Source organism: Phaethon aethereus, assembly GCF_964289735.1.
Source record: "Phaethon aethereus genome assembly, chromosome: 4".
Taxonomy (NCBI): Eukaryota; Metazoa; Chordata; class Aves; order Phaethontiformes; family Phaethontidae; genus Phaethon; species Phaethon aethereus.
In genome coordinates, this window is record NC_138578.1 from 19,936,691 (window position 1) to 19,959,882 (window position 23,192).

The following is a 23,192-nucleotide window of genomic DNA, read 5'->3' on the forward strand; positions in this document are numbered from 1 at the left end:
TTTTGTGCTAGTCATGCTGATGGTGAAGGGAATACAGAGCATCTGCTTGACAGCAAAGGTAGAGAGAGTACCTCGGCGCTGGGGTGTGTGCACGTGTGCTGTGGGAAGGTGTTCTTTGCAGCCTGGCGGGAAACCTCTTAACACAAAACCAATTTTCTCCTAAAGTCAAGAAAAGGGAATTTGCTTAGTGCCTTGTGTTCCTAACACTCTGCTGAGCCTTCACAAAAAACTACTTGCCGTACATGTGGGTGTACCCTCACCTTGGACATGGCAATTGCTCCTGAGAAGGCAAGGCAGGGAACTCTTACCCCTTATTTCTCACAAGGCTACATCCTTATAGAAAACAAACAGTTCTACTTCAAAACAACGGGGATCAAACCCTCTAAAACATTTCCATCCCTGGGACATCACATGGAGTTACACCAGCCACAGTCAAACTTGTCAGCTAATAGTCTGCCCTGTTTGGTGCCTCACTCTAGCGTCCAACCTTTCCCATGCCACAGAAGTCCTGCTGTCATATGACTTCTAGGCCTGCAAAATATTGATATCAGAGAAGAATACTGAAATAGAAGATACAGTAAGTATCTGGTATCCAATCTGTTATGGTACATTGAAGTACTAAAAAGAAAATTGCTTGTTTAGCCAAAAAAAGATTTATTTGTAATTCCTGTTCTGTCTTGCTGGTGTCCCTTAGAGAAAAAATGCAAGTGAACTTACCAAACGCACATTTTCCAGGCCTTTATGGACCCTTAATTAAAAACACTGCCAATCAGTAGGTGACAAGAATCATCACCTACTGTGGCCTTCTCATTTCAGGTGTTTGAGAACTCATGGTGAAAGTCTCAAAGAGCTTAATCTGCTAAGCACTGTGTATCAACAGGGAACTGGAGAGTTTTTAATAACTACAACACGCTGGCAGCCATTTATCGTCTCAAACCTCACAACACACTTGTGTAGACTAAAGGGCCTGTTTACCAACAGTGATCACAGTGTGACATACACATATGCAAAACAGATCCCTCCTGACTCTCAACCATGGGTGCACAGACTAAACCATGGGCCCAAATCTAAGCTGAATTAAATATAACATAGCTATCCTTCAGAAATGAAATAACATTGTCCTTTGGAATTAAAAAAAATTAGCTTTAAGGAGTGAAAGCCTATTGTGGCAGTAGAAGCAAACCAGTTTGTTATCCAACATTTTATGTAAAGGAAGCTTAAAAAACAACCCTCAAACCCACCTCATGCTCCCTACCAGAACAGTTAATCTGCAGGCAACTTCTTTTGCCATATGGTATGCAATTAAAGACATAAAGAAATAAAGAGAAAGGCCTGTGGACACCTCTTCTTTTTTTATGCCTAATGAAAAAATAATTCTAACAATTTCAAAGTTCTGGAAATTAATATTTCACTCCCTTGCAGAGATTCTCTAATAAAGCCACAGGCTTTTGGGAAATGCTCTGTAGTCAAAGACTTCACAAGTCCATAAAGTCAGCCTAGAAACGTGATGAAATACTGCTCACTGTTCTGAGAAAGCACAGCGTAAGAATTTCATACCAGAAAAATGACATTCAAACATGCTGTGAACAGCGACGACTCAAGTCTTCCAAAATAATATAACAATACTTTGTAGAGCACTCTTCACAACAGCATTGGGGAGTACTTTCAATTTGTAAAACCTGCTGCAGACTTCTAAATTACCTGAAAATAATTCTTCCAAGAAAAACCATGATACAAAAGCAGCCAAATGTTTCAGGAGTATCATAGAAGTAAAGACTGCCGGAGTATCAAAACTAAGTCCTGAGACAGGCTTGTACATGGCGGTCCGGTGAAACTGCTTTTATTTCACATCCTTTCCAGCTGAAGCATTTGGTAAGCTTAAATATTTTAAGTACATGTCACATTTTGATTTATATCCTGTACTTCTACTTAAAGAAGCAGAAGTAAGTTGTCTCATTGCAGCAATCCGTTTGGCCTGTTTTCAATTAGTACCACAAAGAGAACCAACACTTCTGTTGCATAGCATCACTGTGAAACTGCTTTCTGAAAAGATGTAGATGTACGTACAGAAAAATTGTGCACAGAGAGAGCTCACCTAAGCCAGAATAAAAATGGTGCAATTTTCCTCAGCAATACGTTTGGGCTTGCTCTCTTGACTACAGCTCTCAGGCCTGACAAACTGACTTTAAACAAACAAAATTGCACAGTCCTGAAGGTAATTCCTGCCTTCTGCAGTCTCCATCCATGACTCAAGAAAGTTCTTGTGTTCCCTGATGGGAAGGGAGATAGCCCAGGAGCCATATGCACAAGAAATCAGCAGACATGCAAGTGCAGAAAAAAGCAGCAGCAGAGACTACAAGCAACTTCCCTGAAATACTATGGTTGTTTCCTAACTAAGAATGAAACCGTGCCTTAAGCTGCAGACACAACTTGGGGCTGCACTGAAAATGCTTTCAGAAGGATGAACAGACTTTGGTAACTCAGTACTACCAAAGTACAAATTCATCCACACAGATGCACATGCTGGACTATGATATTTTGCCAATGGTGAGAAATACAGCACACATACAAAGTTTACAAGCAAAAGATTCCACAAGGAATATTGAAGACCAACATTTGGAAATGTACGTTTTAGTTTAACCAGTACTAACTAAATATTAACACTCGTGCAACTGAACAACTCTGAGAAATCTTTGGGATATTTGTGTCTCTAGGGGAACTCATGCCTCAGAACAGAGCATGCACACAGATTACATGCTAGCAAACAAGGTCCTGTGAGTAAGCTTATCTTCAGTGCTGTTTTGTCATGAAATCTGCATGCAATACGTAACAGGGACAAAGAAATACATGATTCAATAACATTCAAATGGTGAAATACCATTGGAGTGGTGATCTGGCTTCTTACCCATGAGCCCAAGCTGTAAAGTGATTTATCACTCTCAGAGTAGGTCATCAGCCACCTCATAAGGATCTCAAATACCAGCAACTGGGGAGGTAGTAGTATGAGCAGTTTAGTTTCCAGGATCAAAGTCCAGTCAATGATGAAGCACATTCCTTTGCCCATTCAATAACCACCATCTCTTCTAGGCAATTACCTACATAGTCGCAGATGATTTTGAGTTGCTGGTGCTTCCTGAGTGCATCAGGAGATAAGGATTCGAGTACTGGGAGCTCCTACAAGCATCTGGACATCCCTGGGAAAGCCACAGACTCCTACTGCAAGGCTTTCCATATTGCCCTCGCTCAGAATGCCTTCAGGCAGCAACCCTTGGAAAGTCCAGGGGACTCCAAAAAAGGCGCTTGAGCCTTCTGTGAAAAACAATGGATGAGTCTGAGCTTCCCACATCTCCGTGCTCAACTCCTCCTGGTGCAAACTGGGTGCACCAACTCAACTCAAGCAGGAATCGAGTCCTCCAGCTGCAAACCACCACACATGCAAACCACGGTGCTTTTGTGTGCCTCTGTTCTGCACCTCTGTATCTATGGGTGACACCTAGTTCACTGAAACACAGCTAGGTCACCCAATTCAGTTCTGTGTGAACACAAATGCCTTCCCTTATTACACATGCATACCAAGATAGAAAGGAACAAATACACAGAATGAGATTTTATCTTTTAAATAAAACTAGTAACAATCAGAAAATAAAACACAATCACTTGAACAAACCTAATCACCCAGCTTTGCTGTATGTGCATATTTCACATCAAAAAGGGATCTATTTAAATTCTCTTCTGGTCTTTGTTGAGTATGAAACATTCCTCTGAGCGCAAAAAAAACCCTGTTAATAACCACAGACATCATTAATCACCTCATGGTCACATTGACTCCAATACAGAAAACTCCTGCATAGAAGTGTGGGATGGGCCTTGTGCTGTACAGAAGTCAGTTTCACTCCTGTAAATTAACTTTGTCAGCACAGCAAAAGAAAAAAGGAACAATTTTAAGTATTAAACCATGTCATGACTTAAGGAATGAACAGAATGTTTTCAAAATGCAAATTAAAAGCATCTGTATTTTAATTACAGCATCAAAACTGCAAGATACTTGTCTCCACACACATTTCTTTCATTCATCTTCAGAGATGGCTGTGTACAGAGAATTAGTTTCATAGTGTAAACCTACTCCCACGTACATTCCCAAAATTATTTGCATGTATTACCAATAAACAAACACAGACACAAGTTTTCAGCCGCCCACAGACATGACAGACAAAAAGAGGACTTGTCACTATTGCCTTTAGGACTATAACTAAAATTACTTCAACTTTTAATACAGCGAAAACAGAATCCAAGAGCAGCGTGAGCTTCAGTACCATACATTTAATTGATTCATTTAAGCTGATAAAATAAAAAACCCTGCAAATAGATCCTGTTGCTATGTAGCTCTTTTCTCATATGAAAACTAACAAAAGCTAAACAGAACCTTGGTTACAATATATTTTTCTCTATTAGCTCAGTTTTGTTGCTGTCAGCCTATAAAACCAGCTTTTATACTGAGTCACTAAGAGGATACAGATGACAAACAGCTCCATTACCAAAGGCTCACAATACTTGCCTTGAGAAGCATCAGTGACAAAACGATTGTGGCAAAGCTCACTTCATCTTTGCTTAGCATACAGCTGACACCACTTCTACAGACACTGTGATGCCTCCACAGTCTGTCTGAGCCTCAGTTTTAATTTCATCCCCCAAAGACAGTGGTGTGGCATGAAATGTCCCAGCTGATTTCCCAAAAACTCTTTTTTGTCATGAATCCTTAGCATAATTTCTCACCAGGAAAATTGCTCCAGTATGAAGTCACTACAGCTGCATGCTTGGGGTGGGGCAGGAATAAATACATACTGCTGCTATCCTAAATACATTCAAAACCCCATACTCGGAATTAAAAACAAGCAAACAAAACAAAACAAAACAAAAAACCCTACCTGATTATCAGGGAAGCTCCAGATAAATATTGAAGGCAGCCCAAAAACTAATTGCAAATTACTTTTTAATTTGACTGCAAGGAAAGATGGCATAACAAATACTTTGGGAAATCACGAGAGCAACCATGCACTCCCATCAGCACCGGCCGTCAGTTCAGCAGCCGGCACTCCCACTGTCAGCAGTGCTGCCCAAGACTTTTTAACTCGGGCGTGAAAGATGACCCCGGGGCTGAGGCTTGGCACATAAGGGCTCAGGCGGGAAGAAAATCCAGTGAGAGATGCTGGCACTTTGAAAACCAGCAATAAACTGTCAAATTATGGGAGCAGAAGCAACACAGATGGTGGCTGAGACTTAATAGTGTGCTGGTAACTCAAAACCAGGGTGAAACGTTGCATTTTCTGGAGGGTCTCTACAGTTTAGGCTCAGCCAGGTACTGTGGTAAAAGCATTCAAACTCAGCAGCAAAGTGCAGTCCGACCTCCAAATGCGCTGTACACATCTTGGAAGCGTCAGTGCTGTTTGGGATAGCATCATACACAGAAAACGAGTGATCTCTGAGGAAGGCGCTTGAACACGGAGAGAAGGGCCTGCTTTCAAAATGTAAATGTTTGACTGTTCAGTTACCATTTCCTACTATCCTGTTACCAGGCAGATTTCCTCCTGTTAGGGAAAATTACAAGCTGTACCTGAGGGAGGTTTCTGCAGCTCAGCTGTGACAGGTCCCGTGCAGGCAGTGACCAGTGACCCTCTGGCGCTGTACAGCCGCCTGCACGGTGCACGGGAAGGTTTTCATGCCTGTACCGCACACACACCTCAGGCCGACAGTTAACTATTCCACACTCAGTGCCAAATTCACATAGACCAGAGGCATAATATGCAAACCCAGAGCGAGCACTATCAATCAGACAGATTAAGGTGTCATATGAATCAGGACATATGGAGCACCAGCTTCAGCAAAATCCTTGTATCGATCTCTTCACATGTGGTATTGGCAGCAAAGGTGGCATCGCAGACATTTTGAGATGGGAACACCCCCGTTTTGTGCACTTCCTCAGCAGCACCTTCTAGTTTAACCTGTGGCAGAAACTAAAGCTGCTTCTCCCATGGTCATGTCTATCAGAAGAAAGAGCATCATCACTGAAATCAGCACCAGCCCACTTATGTCTGCTCATCTTATACCCTCCGCACTCACTGCTGTAGGGCATGGACAACAGCTACAACTACAGCAGCTCAGCTTCTCTCTCGTCTACAACATCCTGAAGAAATACAGGCTTAATTAATGAAATGACTGATTACAAGTCCCATTTTGCCTGGAAATTTTAGGTCAGTAAGCATTCTGTGGGTTCGAGGCGGGGGGGGAGGCACTTTTTCAATTGAAAAGAACTCTCTTAATTTTCAATGGAAACAAGACTATAGTCAACCCCAGACTCCCAATGTTAATCATAGGTTTCTTTCAATAGTTTGAACATATGAAAAAGATACAGATCACAGTGAGAAACTTTTTTAAATGTGATTGATTCAAGCTGGAGTGAGTGTTAAGCAAACCTCACAGACACCATGGTTGCTTTCTTTGCATACTAACCACTTACTGCACATAGCTTTCATAATCAAATTCTTTGCCACACATAAAAGGAAAAACTAAAGCTGCACTGTGCTGAGCTGCATCTGCAAATTCCAAGGAGTGACCAGCTAAGGTACCTTGGAAATCTACTTCATATTTCGTACACTTCTACAACACATCAAAATCTCTATACATCAGTCAAGACAACTACATTTGTACCTTGACACCAAGATGGTTTAAGAGCAAGAACATGGAGGTGAGTTTCAATAACCATTATCCACTATCTACCCTTTTAAATAGCCATAGTGGGAAAGCAAATTGAAAAGTAATATGGGGATTAACAGAATATATTTAATAAACACAGTGGTCTAACTGGATGTTGAAACATAGAATCATTTAGGTTAGAAAAGACCCTTAAGATGATCAAGTCCAGCCATTAACCTAGCACTGCGAAGTTCACCACTAAACCATGTCCCTAAGCACCACATGCACACATCTTTTAAATATGTCCAGGAATGGTCACTCAAGCACTTCCCTGGGCAGCCTGTTCCAATGCTTGACAACCATTTCGGTGAAGAAATTTTTCCTAATATCCAATCTAAATCTCCCTGGTGCAACTTGAGGCAGTTTCCTCTTGTCCTGTCACTTATTAGTTGGGAAAGGAGACCGACACCCACCTCACTACAACCGCCTTTCAGGTAGTTGTAGAGAGCGATAAGGTCTCCCCTCAGCCTCCTCTTCTCAAGGCTAAACAACCTCAGTTCCCTCAGTCGCTCCTCATAGGACTTGTTCTCTACATGCTTCACCAGCTTCGTTGCTCTTCTCTGGACATGCTCCAGCACCTCTATGTCTTTCCTGTAGGGAAGGACCCAAAACTGAATACAGTATTCAACATGCAGCCTCACCAGTGCCGAGTACAGGGGGACGATCACTTCCTTAGGTCCTGCTGGGCACACTATTTCTGATACAAGCCAGGATGCTACTGGCCTTCTTGGCCACCTGGGCACACTGACAGCTATCGACCAACAGCTCCAAGTCCTTTTCCTCCAGGCAGCTTTCCAGCCTCTCTTCCCCAAGCCTTTAGTGTTGCATGGGGTGGTTGTGATCCCAGTACAGCACCTGGCACTGAGCCTTGTTGAATGTGTATTTACAACGCTCTGGGCCTGGCCATCCAACGAGTTTTTAACCCATCCAAGCCATGAGCAGCAAGTTTCTCCAGGAGAATGCTGTGGGAAACAGTGTCAAAAGCTTTACTAAAGTCCAGGTAGACAACATCCACAGCCTTTCCCTCATTCACTAATGTCCTGGTTTCAGCCAGGATAGAGTTAATTTTCTTCACAGAAGCTAGTGTGAAGCTATGTTTTGGATTTGGGATTAGAAAATGTTGATAACATGTTGATGTTTTGAGCTGTTGCTAAGTAGTCAAGGACAGCCCAGCTTCTCGTGCTGGGCTGCCAGCGAGCAGGCTTGGGGTGCACGGGGAGCTGGGAGGGGACACAGCCAGGACAGCTGACCCAGGCTGGTCAAAGGGATATTCCATACCATATAACATCATGCTCAGTATATAAAGCTGGGACGAAGAAGAAAGAAGGGGTAGAGGGATGTTTGAAGTTAGGGCATCTCTCTTCTCAAGAAACCATTATGCGTGGCAGAGCCCTGCTTCCCTGGAGATGGCTGAGCACCTGCCTGCCCATGGGAAGCAGTGAATGAATTCCCTGTTTTGCTCTGCTTGCGTCCGCAGCTTTTGCTTTATCTATTAAACTGTCTTTATCTCAAACCATGAATTTCCTCACTTTTACTCTTCCAACTCTCTCCCCCGTCCCACCATGGGGAAGTGAGCAATCGGCTGCGTGGGGCTTAGTTGCCGGCTGGGGCTAAACCATGACAACTAAGCAGGTCACCTTGACATAGAAGGAGCTCAGGTTAGTCAAGCAGAACCTGCCTTTCATAAACCCATGCTGACTGGGCCTGATCACCTGGTTGTCCTGTATGTGCCATGTGGTGGCACTGCAGATGATCTGCTCCATAACCTTCCCCAGCACCGAGGTCAGGTTGACAGGCCTGTAGTTCCCCGGATCCTCCATACAGCCCTTCTTGTAGATGGGCGTCACATTTGCTAATTTCCAGTCAACTGGGACCTCCTCGGTTAGCCAGGACTGCTGATAAATGATTGAAAATGGTTTGGTGAGTGCTTCCACCAGCTGCCTCAGCACCCTTGGGTGGATCCCATTCAGCCCCATAGACCTGTGTATGTCTAAGTGGTGTAGCAAGTTGGTAACTGTTTCCCCTTGGATTACGGGGGCTTCATTCTGCTCCCTGTCCCTGTCTTCCAGCTCAGTGGGCTGGATACCTGGAGAACAACTGGTCTTACTATTAAAGGCTGAGGCAAAGAAGGCATTAAGTACCTCAGCCTTCTCCTCATCCTTTGTCGCTGTGTTTCACTCCACATCCAATAAAGGATTGAGGTTCTCCCTCGCCCTCCTTTTGTTGTGAATGTATTTATTGAAACATCTTTTATGGCAGTAACCAGATTAAGTTCTAGTCAGGTGTTGGCCCTTCTAATGTTCTCCCTGCATAACCTCACCACATCCTTGTAGTTTTCCTGAGTTGCCTGCCCCTTCTTCCAAAGGTCCTAAACTCTCTTTTTTACCCTGAGTTCCAGGCAAAGCTCTCTGTTCAGCCAGGCTGGTGGTTTTCCCCACTGGCTCGTCTTTCAGCATGTGGGAACAGCCTGCTGCCTTACCACTAAGATTTCCTTCTGGAAGAACGTCCAGCCTTCCTGGACTCCTTTGCCCTTCAGGACTGTTTCCCAGGGGACTCTGTCAACCATTCTCCTAAGCAGGCCAAACTCTGCCCTCCAGAAGTCCAACATATCAACAAGAAGGCCAGCAAATCACTTAAGCAATACACACAGTCAGGAGCACCACTCAGTTGACAGGGTAATGTTATTTAGACAAATCTACGCCCAGGAAAAAGTATCAAAAAACCACAACTGAAAACAAGTTTAGGGTTTCAAGGCAGTGATGCTTGCTGTTGTTACAACCTGTTTATCCATCCACAGTGACCAGGGAGCATTCCTAAGTAATGGTACTGATGTTGTCAAGCCCATGTGTTATACTGATAAGCTGTTGATGCCACGTTACGGATTCCTTTGTTACCACAGGACACACTACTTCATAGCATCCAATATAATCTAAAATAATTACCAAATACACTTGTACTGTCACTATGCCACTCAGTGGTGCAGCCTCTTGTCATGAAATATCATGATTTACATTGACAAATAAAAAAAACATCTTTTCCTACGCTGCCCAGAGGTGAATGAAAAAATTATGAATGAATGTACTAACAAATTAACTAATTTTTTTTTCCTTAAACTGAATCATTAATCACCTTCAGCTTCTGTTCTGGCAGAACAGATGTGGCCATTTGTCACTGAGAACAAAACTGCAAAGACTTTTTAGGTGGAGTAGAATATCCTACCTGGAACAACTTCAAAAAGGAACTTTCCTGGACTTTCTTCATTGCAGGGATGCTCAATTACTCTGTTGCCAGGCAGAAAGATGGTACCCTAAAGAAAAAAGTTAAAACAAACATGGGATTAAGACTGCTACCATGCTTCTGATATGCTGATGCTTCTTCTTTTTGGACAGAAGTATACATTAATTTCTGGTTGTTGCACCCAGGCAGCTGAATTCCAAAGTGAGACTGAGGAGGGATTATCCCAAAAGCTAACATCAGAGATCCCCGTAATTAACTGAGGCATTCAATAATGGCTTTAGGTTTTTTTCCTCTCTTGGGTGTTTGATACCACGCAGATTTTTGTACTAATCACATGTACTGTACTGCAGGGAAAATTCAAGACTAAAAGAAAGGGTTAGTTGGGCCCTGTCAGTGAGAAGCTATGAAGATGCATGTGTGATGCAGATGAACTTACCAGTTAGGCTTCTTGCCTAAAGCCAAAGGACATGTGGACAGAAGAGTAACCTCCATGTGTGGGGTGCATACCCAGTTCCTGCTCTGTGCACTTGTGCCGCGCCATCCCAGGGAAGCAGTAGAGAGAAAACATCCCACTTCCACCCGCTGGCAGTACCGCAGACCGGCATGCCGCAAAGCCACAGCAGGCACAGCAAGAGTCCTGTTCAAAGATGCATTTGCCACAGGCAGATAGATGTCGGATAATCTCTGTGATGGGCACCAAATGCCTTTATTGCAACTTCACTACCTTGAGAAGGATGGCAAATTTTAGCTGTGCATATTTATTAACATTTATTATGGTTACCAAAAACAACGCCTGCAACCCTCAAAACATTTCTGGGGCTGCAGTGGAGTGAAGACATAACTTTCCCCACCCCTCCCTTTGCCCTGCTGTCACATGGGATGGGTAAACCACTCCTTTCCTCTAAGAGTCCTTTTTCATTTTCAGATATTACAGCTCCTCCTAGTACCCTCTCCTCCTCACTTAGCAGGCAGTCCTTAATGAAATTATGCTGGGATGGCTGTCCAGGGGCAAATTTTCAGAGCGGCATCCTAGGAACTGTATTAGATACAAGCTCTCCATCATTGTTAATGGGAGGTAATACCTACTTACCAATATTCTCCAATTAGTGCAAAACAGGGCCCCTAGCTCCAAAGTAAACAATTAATGTAACTTACACGGCTTAAACATAGAATATCTTGAGTTGGAAGGGGCCCATAAGAATCACAGAGTCCAGCATGGAGCACCATTTTCCATAGTAGTTTCACCAAACGCTGCTTTTAAATACATCACACCCCTCATCTAAACAGCAGTAAAGATATCCCTGTACAGGAAAAATGTCAATTCTGACATCCAGTATTTGTTTCTATGCCTTGTAAGCTTCATTACGAGCAGAAGCATTTACAGTTATTGGGAAGGCAAGGCAAGCAGAATGCTATAATCTTCTCGCAAAGGAGATCTTACAAATCGACAGGAAAAAGTCATCTGAAGAAACAGGGAACAAATGTTTCACAAAATCAGTATTTGTACCAGCTGATGTGGAGACTGAGCTCTACACTGACTTGCCAGTATATTGCTGTCTGCCAGCAGGTACGGTGTGTACGGAAGCCAAAGACAGGGTGCACAGATATTTTATCAGATCATACAAAATCACCTCCATTAAACACTATGATACTTTTTACTGAAAACAGATGAAACAGAACAGTATTCTGCTGAGGTAGTATTAACAGCAAGCGTTAGCAGTTGTGGGCAGCTTTCCCCACTCACTGCACATACAGACAGATTATAAGCATTAATGCCTTGGTCCAATAGGTCTGCTAGAAGCTATTTTCCTTTGTTCCTTCTACAAGCAGCAACTGTTAATAGATCTGTGAAATACCTTATTAGGCAAGAATAGCATCATAAACAAAAAAGATTATATGAATGGGAAAAGATAAGTCACAAAGTAGCTCAACTTCTCATATAACAGCTGGAGAAAAACAGCAAATACAAGGAATACATTTTTCTGAGAATCTCTAAAAAACATTTTTAACTACATGTATTTTATGTCACATGTAATAGACCATTAAGACTGGTATAATTTTCTTGCCTGCTTTAGCTTTCAGCTTGAGCTGGTTTTACCTAAAAAAGAGCTTCACCCAGCACACAGGATGAGCCGATCACACTGGAGTAAATTTCACTGTCTCAGGAGCTTGTGTCAGTGAAGGCATACAACATATTTAAGCTAATTATATGTCTTGCTATTCAATTAAACTAAAATACAAAATCAAGGAGACCTAGCCTACAGCACTGTAAACTAAAATAAATTTACGAGACAGCAAATGAAAACTGCATTCAACTTTGCTGTCAACTCATTAGCAGTAGACATGCTGCAGTCTCATTACACTGTGATGCTTTCTGATTCTTTGATATAAAATCCTTTTAGTATTTACTTTACAGTGAGCTGTCTTAATGACAGATTTTTGAGAACATAAGAACAAAATGGTCATAATATTTATAACCTTAGTGCCTTCATTTCATCAATGAAACCTATTTCATCTACTAAAATGTGAAGCCTAAAGCCACACATGACAGCTAAGCTAACATGAAGGGAATCCAGAGAGCAACACCATGCAGAATATTGCTGTGGTTTAAAAAGAAAACATGTCCTCAAATGGTAATTTTATTTTACTCTCTATTTTCAGAACAATTATTGGAGACATCAGTGCATGGGAAATACTTAAAAAAATAAATGTATACGTTGGTTTTTTCTTTCAATAAGAAAATAGCTTTGTTTGTGCCACACGCACCTGGATGCCCCAGACTAGCGGGGAAAGCCTAAGAGAGCGATTGCAGCTTTTTCACTTCCCATTCTGTCTGCTTTCACACCCATCTGTCTGCCTTCAGCACACAGCATCACTTCCCCTTCAGAAAGTTTTGTAGCTATCTACATAACCGTACCAGGGCTATCCGGAGTGTCCCTTTGCTTTGTTTCTCAGCAGCTGGCAGCACATTTCACACGAGCACGCTGACACCCAGGGAACACACCAGTACCGTAACAAAACTGCGGCCCCTCATGCGGCACAGCCCTGGCTGCCAGGTCTTTGATATGAGCTGGGGGACCCCAGTCCCCACGTCACTGTTGGTCCCCTGGCTCGGTTGTCCTTCTGGGCCCTTAAGGTACAACATCTGGCCCATCTGTACAGCTTGGATAATCCAAAGAGTACAGACTATCAGAGAGGTGCAAAGGTTCAACAAGTTAAAGCTCTGTTTTTCCCCTTGAGTCTCTAATTCCAGGGGGAAGTAAGAGAAAATCAACTATATAGTCTTAGATGCCTGACAAGATAGTAATTTGCACATAAAATATGAAGGTGATTTCCAGAGGAAATACATGTTTTGACTTGGGTATCAGTGCGTGTAAATGTTCCATAATTAGAAAACTTCATATTGCTTCATATAAAATTCTACACATCGTTCAAAACTGTTTAAAAAAATCTCAACCCAAGACTACAGATAGGGCCAGATGAATATCCTGCTTTCAGAAAAGAAAGAAAGAAAAAAAAAATGGTGCCAGCAGGGAACGAGACAGATAGTCTATAGAAATGCAGAACAAAGGAGAGTAGGAGAGAAATGTGGCCCTGACCCAAGTCCCTCTTCACTCCCGTTGCCATTCTGTTCACGGGCTGTGCCTCTGCCAGGTCAGCAGCATTTTGCAGAGCTCCTCCTGTGGTGAGCCCGGGTTGTTTTTCAATGTCCAACACTTCTGCCCTTACCAGGGTAGTTCTGCTTCTCTAGCTGAGTGCTGAGGGTGACTCAGAGGATGCAGGAGAAGTTTGGGCTGCTCAAGAAGCATTGGCCCTTTCCCTAACTAAGTATCAAGCTCACTTTCAAAGGAGCTTCTCATACATGCAGCTTGTACTACAGTACAATGTTACTTCAAACCAAAGATCATCTAGATAGCAGAACGTTTTTGTTAAAATTATAAATCTGCATATATGAAGCCTTTAACTTAAGAAAAAATACTACTCAGTTAACAAAGTGCCTGATAAAATACTGCAGTGCAGCAAGAATGACATAAATCTACTTTGGATTGGAGACATAGCATTACAGTGTTGCTCAAAGAGATATTTTATCCCTGCAACACTTTCTGTACCGTTCAGCAGATGAACTTCATGAGACAGCATGTAAGAGGAGACAGGATGGACACCACACAACTGCTTCATGACAACCAGCTGACAGATAGTATTTCTGTTTTGCACACTCTGTGTAATACTCTAACAGTGAAGCAACCCTGTGCCTCTTTCTCTCCTGTTACTCTATCCTAGGTACACTTTCCCCAGCCTTGTTTGAACTTCATTTTCTGAAGCAGACTTGTCACCTGTGTTCAAGAGATACCTGGTTTTCCCCCAAGAAAGCTTACAATACAGGGCATTCCCATACCTTTAAGATGCTGACTAGCAACTATGAAGACAAATACATGATTTTCAATATCTCTGGACAGATTTTACTCAAAAAGCATGTAGACACATGAGGAAATTAACTGCTTTCTTGCCAAAATAACGTCTTCAGTATTTATTCTTATATAGTTTCCCAAGGCTTAACTGGTCTATTTGTTTGCTCGCAGTTTGTCCTGCCACCCCTTAAAAAAGTTACTTCAGAAGTCCATGGTATCAGCAGTTATATTGGATATTCTTCTTGCCCTTCCAACTTTCATGATTTATCAAAGATCATTGAATTCTACTTCGGTTTTCAAGAGAAGTGCTGCATTTACATATCTGGTTTTCTTGTTTCATGGGAAGCTCTTACAAGGAATTTTTTTCTGGTACTTTTGTATAGTTTCAGTTAACTTGGAGGATCTTCACATAGTTTCTTCCTCTTTGTCTGTTGCTAGAGGTTGGTTAACCAGTTAACCACAACAACACAGAATTGGCTGCGTTGGTTTGGCAGCATAGGTTTCCAGGGTTTTATCCCTACGAAAGTGCAGCCCTTGAACAAACGCAGCCCAGCTACTCATGCCTCCCTGCAAGAAGGCTCCCAAATGAGCTGGACTGTGTCCCTCAGAAAACAACAGTCCTCAAAAATAAGGCTAAGAAGGTCTGCAGCCCACCATCAACTGCTATTCCCCATGCCAAGCCATCTCCTTCCCTAAGTGGTGCCAGACTAAACATCTCCCCAGCTCTTAGAAAAGGTTTTCTGAGAGAAGAAGAAAGGGGCAAAGAAGAATCAGCTCTCAGAGAGGCAGGAAGGTCATCAGCCAGAAGGAGGCAGGTGATGGGGAGGATTAAGAGACAGAAAGGATCTTCGGGTACGTGTGTCTGCTACCCGATTTCAGCCATGTACAATGCAGCACTGTTGTGTGGTTTCTTTTGTCACTGTTGCTGTTTCTGGAAAGTCTTGAGTGTCATATTTAAGAACTGTGCGCTTCAATTTGGATGGCATCTTAAACTGAAAACCACTACATTTAATGGATAATACTCTCAACATCACTATTATTTACAAGGTTGCAGCCTGAAAGGCATCCACTGTATCTCACGGTAAAGCCTCAATCAACCAGATTAAATAATATACCCAATACCTATGCACATATATAAAAACGTGTATTTATACATGTATATACAGACACGTACACGTACTGTGACTTCATAAACAAGTGATGCATAGTAAAGAATGATAAAGTGAACACAAGCTGACATCAGTTAACTATAAATCCTCATTTGTCATATAACTACTGGTTTTGCCTTTAAACTATTACAAAAATAGATTATCTCAAGTCCAAGTGAGCCCTTTGCACTGTCAGGAACCTACAGACATGAGGTGAGCAGGAAAGTTTATAGCACAGGCAGAAATCCATTTATATTAAGGTCAGTAACAAAACCTGCACTGTGCTCCCTAAAAGCGCAGTCTGACTGCAGTAACCTCTTAAAAATCCAATTTTATTTTCACCATTACAGTGTGTTTCCAAGACCCCAGCAAAATCGCTTGCTGCAAATGGGCACAGCAACTCTGAAAGCCAGCCCTTTCATCTAACTACTTATGCAGAGATAATCTGTGTTTCAAACTGGAACCTGGGCAAGTTAACCAGCTGGCTGGTTAATTCACTGTCCTCTCTATCCAGTTAAATAATAATGGTTGATTTCAAAACATTTCAGTCAGCCCTGTTGCTGTCCTACAGTTATATGCTATTAAGCAACTTCATGCGATTACTTGGCAACAAATCTATAGACGGGCAGTTACCATGAGCAGGCCTAAAAGGTTGTAACTGTGACTTAAACAGTGTAAAAGCTCTGACTACTGATCTCCGGTGATATTTTGAAGCTACATAATTGCTGTTCTTCAATTTAAACAGGGAGTATTTTTGTCCAGAGATCTCTTATCCCCCATGTACGCTAGGGGTTTTAAATCTTATTAGTAAACACTACATAAAGAAAACAAGTTTTACTGCTTTTATTGAATTGCCACTTTTACATATACATAACGTCAGGTTTTCTAGTACACATGACAATAGTGGGACAACAATAAAAAAGTTAATACAAGCTATAAGAGAATGAAGGAACCAGATGTTCTTTTATAATATTTTTTTAATTACAAGAGAATGATTTTTTTTATTTTTAAAGTGGATTTTTATACCACTTAAGCAACCAAAGCTCTGGAAGAAGTACAATTACTGCAGGAGGTAATGTAGTCTTTGTCTTGCAGTTAATGCAGGCATTTACAGTTTTGCAGTATGTACAGGGAGAGAACAAGTGCTATCATATTTGAGGCATCTGGGTGGGGCTATTCAGATTTTAGGGGCTATGTAACATGCCAAGAATGAAGACAGAGGAGGACAGAAAAATTACAAAAGAAATAGTGTTGGTTGGTTAAAATTCAGTCAATACACAGCATACATTTTTCCGGCATAAATTCCATTGCATTTGACATTTTCTCATCCCACTATGTCAACACATTACTCCAGTTTGTTTCTGTTGAAGAATGAGAATTGTCATTTAGTTCTCAGAAATTCCTCAAACAGGAGGTTTTTTCCTTTACCTAAGGAAAGTTTCAAACCTACCTCATAGCTTAATTTTCTAAACAAGAAGTAAATTCACCTCTGTGGTGATGAATACCACATGTACTGTTTGCTTGGGAATGAACACCAAAACATTTACGCTGACATTGAGAGAGCGAGCTGGCAATGTTACTAGGATGTGATTACAGTTTCTTTAAAGATTTTTCTATTTTTCTCTCCTGCCACACATTTCACTTACTGGTTGACTGCCTCTCTCTGCTTGAGAGAAACTTCTTTCCTCAAGAAGGAAGCAATCTTGGTTTGAGCAGCCACTAGAAAAAAAACCTCCCTTTTTTATTGCACAAGAGAAATAAAGCTCATACCAGTTAAGATGTGACACCACAAAAAAATTAAATTTGCCTAAAACCAAAGGCTAGATAGAGGCATATTGCATGCCTACAGTTTTAATTTCTCTAGTATGTGCAAGAGAGAAGAGTGACCATTTCCTGAACATGTCTGACACAATGCCTGAAAGTATTAAAAGCTTCTTCTCTTTCTGAATCCGTTTCCCAGCACCAACCTCTACCTTACAGTTGAGAGTACAACATAACATGCTTTCTTCCCACCTCTAAATTCTGCCTGCTATTTTACAGTTTCAGACAGATCTTGGATTAGTATGAAGCAGCTTTACTTTCTAAAGCAGTTTTTCCTTAGTATCTAGAGAAGCTTTAACACCTCTATTTTACCGCCCCTCTCCTAGCTTCTCCCTAATGAATGACCTTATTCAATTATATATCGCCAGCTTCTGTGAGAAACACTGCTCCTCCTGCAGTGATTTTGCTTTTCTTTCCCAAGTTTGTCACAGGGAGGGTATAAGGAGCTGGGTAAATAGTTACAGGGAGTGAGACAATTCATGAATAACACTCTTGAGAGTTACCTTGGGCATGAAGGCCTGGTATGCACCTGCTCCCATACAAGCACTTCCAGAAGGACTAATTAGGACTGTGATTCAGGAGAGGGGAGAAAGGTATGATGGGACTGAGCTCAGTTAGCAGAACAGGACAGGTCACAGGGTCCAGTGGCCGAGAGACATTGTGGGGCTCTACAATATTAGGTGCCTTCCTGGGGAGCACACTCTGCAACTGCCATGTTGCTTACAGAAAGGACCCCTTGGTATTTTCTGAAGACAAAGAAAAAGGAGACATGTATAAATAAATTTGGAGATTGCATTGAGTTTAAGGTCTCATGAGTACAAGCTAAACTGATTATGGCATGCAAGCATGGAAATTTTGATGCACTGGAAGGTGGGTGCAGACCCAGCACAGAGAAGGTAGAAAAAAACAACACAAGAGATCAGAGCGCTAAACCCCACAAACTCTCTCTCAAAGCTGGTCAGTGGGCTAAAAGGAGATGAAGCCATTTGCTCCAAAATAGCCATGTGCTTCAGTGCAGTGGCTTGCCATCATTCTTGGAAGGAGACTAAAAGGAAAAAGAACAATGCCACACAAATAATAAACAAATTAAATCAATAATTAAGATTTGAACATTTCGAAGTCCAAGAAAAACCTGCCAGGCAAGCCTCTGCAGGGGAGGGAGCTTACTCAGGTGCCTGAGGCATGTTCACAGGAGACCCTGCCACAGCTGCCAGCAGGAACCCTGCAGTCATTCCAGTTTAGCACTAGGAAAAAAATCTCCTTTTACTGTTACTTAAATACAGTTACCCTAACAGACATAGTCAGAAAAACAGCAGTGGCTAAAACCATGGCCAGGTAAATCCCAAGTGGAGGTCAGACTGCTTCTGACCATCAGAAATGGTCACTTTCAAAGTTTCTCATCTAGGATCATTATCCTTCTCCCCCGCTTATGGTAACAGTCTTGCTTATGACAAATTGTACTACTCTGCTCTTAAAGCTTACTAAAAGGACAAAATTGGGCTTTTAAAACTGAAAAATCAAATGAGAGAAATAATTTTTAAATATACAAACTCCACCTTTGTTCTCTTAGGTCCACTGTGAGCAGGAGAAGAAATAGTAAACAGCTGGAGAGCACAGCCTTGAGGGACTGAAGTCTTCAGCTCTGAAGCACTTCAAATACAGATAATGACAAGTATTTATCAGGAATGAGTAATATAAAACTGTTCTTGCCTTGAAAGAAGGGATGATTCAAATCAGTTTGTTCAGGTTTGGTTATCCTTTTTTTGTTATCCTTTACGACTGTGGCCAGATTGAGTTCTAGCTGGGTTTTTGCCTTTCTAATTTTGCCTCTGCTTGACCTAATGAGATCCTTGTACTCTTCGTGAGTTGCCTGCCCCTTCTTCCAGAGATGATAAACTCTCCTCTTTTCTCTGAGTCCCAGAAAAATCTCCTTGTTCAGCCAGGCCAGTCGTCTTCCCCGCCAGCTCTTCTTACAGCAAGCACATGGGGACCGCCTGCTCCTGCGCCTTTAAGATTTCCTTCTTGAAGACTGTCCAGCCTTCCTGGTCCCTTTTGCCCCTCAGGATTGTCTCCCAAGGGACTCTCTCAACCAGTGACCTGAACAGGCCAAAGTCTGACCTCCGGAACTCCATGGTGGCAGTTTTGCTGACCCCTCTTCTTACTTGGCTCACAATTGAGAATTCTATCACGTCATGGTCGCTAAGCCCAAGACGGCCTCCGACCACCACATCTCTCACCAGTCCTTCCCTGTTTGTAAACAGCAGGTCAAGCCAGGCACCTCCCCTGGTGGGCTCAATCACCAGCTGTGTCAGGAAGTTATCCTCCACACACTCCAGGAACCTCCCAGATTGTTTCTTCTCTGCCGTGTTACACTTCCAGCAGATGTCCGGTAGATTGAAGTCCCCTACAAGAACAAGGGCCAGCGAGACTTCTGCCAGTTGCTTATAGAATGTCTCATTTGTCTCTTCGTCCTGGTTGGGTGGTCTGTAACAGACTCCCAGCAAGATATCTGCCTCATTGGCCTTCCCCCTCATCCTTACCCATAAGCACTCTACTTGGTCTTCACAATCATTGATTTCTATACAGTCAAAACACTCCCTAACATACAGAGCCACCCCACCACCTCTCCTTCCTTGCCTATCCCTTCGGAAGAGCTTATAGCCATCCATTGCAGCACTCCAGTCATGAGAAGCATCCCACCATGTTTCTGTGATTGTGACTGTCATAGCTATCCTGCCGCACAATGGCTTCCAGCTCCTCCTGTTTGGTGCCCATGCTGCGTGCATTGGTGTGGATGAGCACTTGAGCTGGGCTATCGATTTCACGCCCAACTCCGGCATGCCACCCCTAGGTTCAACTCTAGTGAGCCCGGTTTTATCCCCTCCCCCCTTCAAATCTAGTTTAAAGCCCTCTCAATGAGGCCTGCCAGCTCGTGAGCCAGAATCCTTTTGCCCCTTGGAGTCAGTTGCACTCCATCTGCTGCGAGGAGGCCCGGTGCCGTGTAAACCGCCCCGTGGTCAAAAAACCCAAAATTCTGACGACGGCACCAGCCCCTGAGCCATGTGTTGATCAGATGTGCTTTCCTGTTCCTTTCAGTGTTCTTCTCTGTCACTGAAGGGATTGATGAAAACACTACCTGTGCTCCCGCTCCATCGACCAGTCGCCCCAGTGCTCTCAAGTCCTTTTTGACTGCCTTTGGGCTTCTTAGTGCAACCTCATCATTGCCAACCTGCATGACCAACAGTGGGTAGTAATCAGTGGGCCTAACCAGACCAGGGAGTTTCCTGTGACATCTCTCACCCGGGCCCCAGGGAAGTAGCAGACTTCCCTGTGGGTTGGGTCTGGTCGATATATTGGGCCCTCTGTACCCCTCAGAAGGGAGTCATCTATGACAATTACCCTCCTTTTTTTCTTAACAGAGAAAGTCTTGATGCGTGGGGCTGGCTGACTCACCTTAAGCACCCCCCTGGATGGACCTTCATCAGGGTCCTCATGTTCCTGGCCCTCCACTGAAGTCGTTTCTTCTTTTCCTGTGCAAATATTTTTGTTGGCTTTCAGCTAGCAAGAATATTCCAGTGGAATTTGCCTGTCCTATATAAGTTACCACCTGGCAGTTTTTTACTGAAGAAAAAAAATTCAGTTTCACACGGAAAAATTTTAAAGCTTAATGGCAAGGGTTATCTTTCTTTTGCAAGGTTTTGAAATGCCTATATTGTTTGTTGTTTTAACATCCATACATTGTTTATATTTTGTCTATATAGTAAATGTTTTATGAACTTGGCTTATAAATGCTACTGCACTACAAATACCTCACTGACACAAATTAAATAGCTCATTTAGCTTTCTGGCTTCTAGTGTAAGATATTCTGTTGGTCCTTGTCTAAGGGATTACATTAATTAGCAGTGATCCGATCTCAGGAAGACTGGGGTCATGTCTTCTGTGCTATCTGAACAATTAACACAACTGGAAAACTCTGACTCACCGATTACAAATTACTTCTTGAGCAGTACAGTTTGTGTACAGTAGATTTTTTCCAGGTTTTACTTTACTTTAGTCTGCTTCTTCCATTCTGTGATACTGTTTCAAATTTAAAACTGGACTTTTCAGATAGTTTCTCATCTTTATAGCTAATCTGAATCACACATTTTTATAGTTTTTGCATGAGATCTAGCTGTTTCTTGATCAAAGTATTAATAATGTGTTGAAAAGTATCCTTAAATATTTATCCTTAAATATTTTTATTATGCAATCTAAATATTGAACAGATAATTCTGGCTGATTAAATCTGCCTTAGGAACCAAACTGTTTGATACTTGATGTATGCAAGCATACAAAACACTGATATGGTTTGTAAACATACTGAGTTTGCCATGGAAAGCTGATGCTTTTGGCAAGACAAAGGTGTTCTAAAAACTAGACTCTTGGGCAAAATAGATACCTATATAAACATATCTACGAATTAAGACATACCTTCACAAGTTGAGGTAGAATTCTGGAGAGACAACATAAATCAAACACTTGTTATTTTCACCCAAAAGTTACTGCACGATGCTACAGCTGAATTTGCCTTAATGCTTTCCTACATGCTGGGAAGAAGGGAAGGAAGAGCTTTTCAGAATATAGGTCTTGCAGGTTTCACTGTACAAAAAATAAGTTTTCCATCACAGCAAGTCTGCTCAGAATACAATCATTTGATGTGTTTTTTGAGGACAATGCTTAAATTACTAGCTATGTAAGAAAAAGTGCCAGATATCCCCTAATTTAAATAATTACAAAATCAAGGCAGGGTTAAGTGGAAGTTTAGGTCAAGTCCAGTACCAATGGATCACAACAGCCCCAAACCTCCAGACCAGTTCAGTTATGCAGGACACATGCAGTTTTGCGATTTTCCTTGCACAAGTTTGGGTAGGGGTTTTTTGTCTACACACGGTTTCTTCATAATCCTCAACTTGCACCCTGCATTCAGGGCTCTTTCAAGTTGCAGTAAGTCCATGAACTGATGTGGATCAGAAAATCAACCTCAGATAATGGAAAAACCACTCGAGGACCATCACAAACAAATCCTCTCAGCGCTAGTTTAATTGACCTATTCTTTCCCTTGGATATCCCTTTCCTACTCACCTCAACAGCCAAGACAGGAAGGCCAGTTTGCTGCTCCAGGAGGAATTTATGAGGAGCATGATGAAAATCAGACGGTCATGGGCTAACACAGGCTGGAAGGGGCTATACTCTAAAGGTAAACATGGAAAAAAAGAAGTCCATTTTCCAGCCTTTATCTCAGCAGTTTGGCTATAAGGACACTATGGGAAACCATATCCAAAGCCTTGATGAAGCTGAGCTATACAGCTGCTTCCTCCATATGCAAAATGCCCCAGAAGGACTTGCTCCTGGACCTTATCAGTGACCGCAGGGAGGCTGACCTTTTGAATTAAAGATGTCTTTTAAAAATAGCAAATATTTTTCAAGATTATGCTGTCTCAAAATAGCATTAAAATAGTAAGACTTTCATAATCTGGATTTTTACTCATTTCTCCTAACAACACTGAAGGTATTTTACAACATTCTGTAAAGGTACAGCAAGAATAACTGAGTGTACTTGGGTTTATTACAGTTTTTTATGGCTTTTCATATTTAAGTACCAAACCATCACTTACAGACTCTTCCATAAGAGTGTGACAAGCTTTCTGCAGAACTGTTGAGGGGTATCTTACAGAGTGCCAGACAGTCTAGGGTAAAAATGGATTCAGGGTGACTGGAGGCCAACATTATTAACTGCACTGTAGCAGCTGCTCAGTTCCACACCATATTAATATAAATAGTTTAGAT

At 42.2% G+C, this 23,192-nt stretch overlaps 1 protein-coding gene across 1 annotated transcript in view; it reads right to left on the reverse strand.

Annotated features, from left to right (window-relative positions):
* Positions 1-23,192, reverse strand: part of ARHGAP24 (Rho GTPase activating protein 24) — a gene marked incomplete at both ends in the record, with an annotated part of 185,613 nt that overhangs the window by 134,375 nt on the left and 28,046 nt on the right. The window contains one exon of the mRNA XM_081999362.1: positions 9,970-10,057. Within this exon, the coding sequence (XP_081855488.1) occupies positions 9,970-10,057 (88 nt within the window). The remainder of the gene's footprint in view (positions 1-9,969; positions 10,058-23,192) is intronic.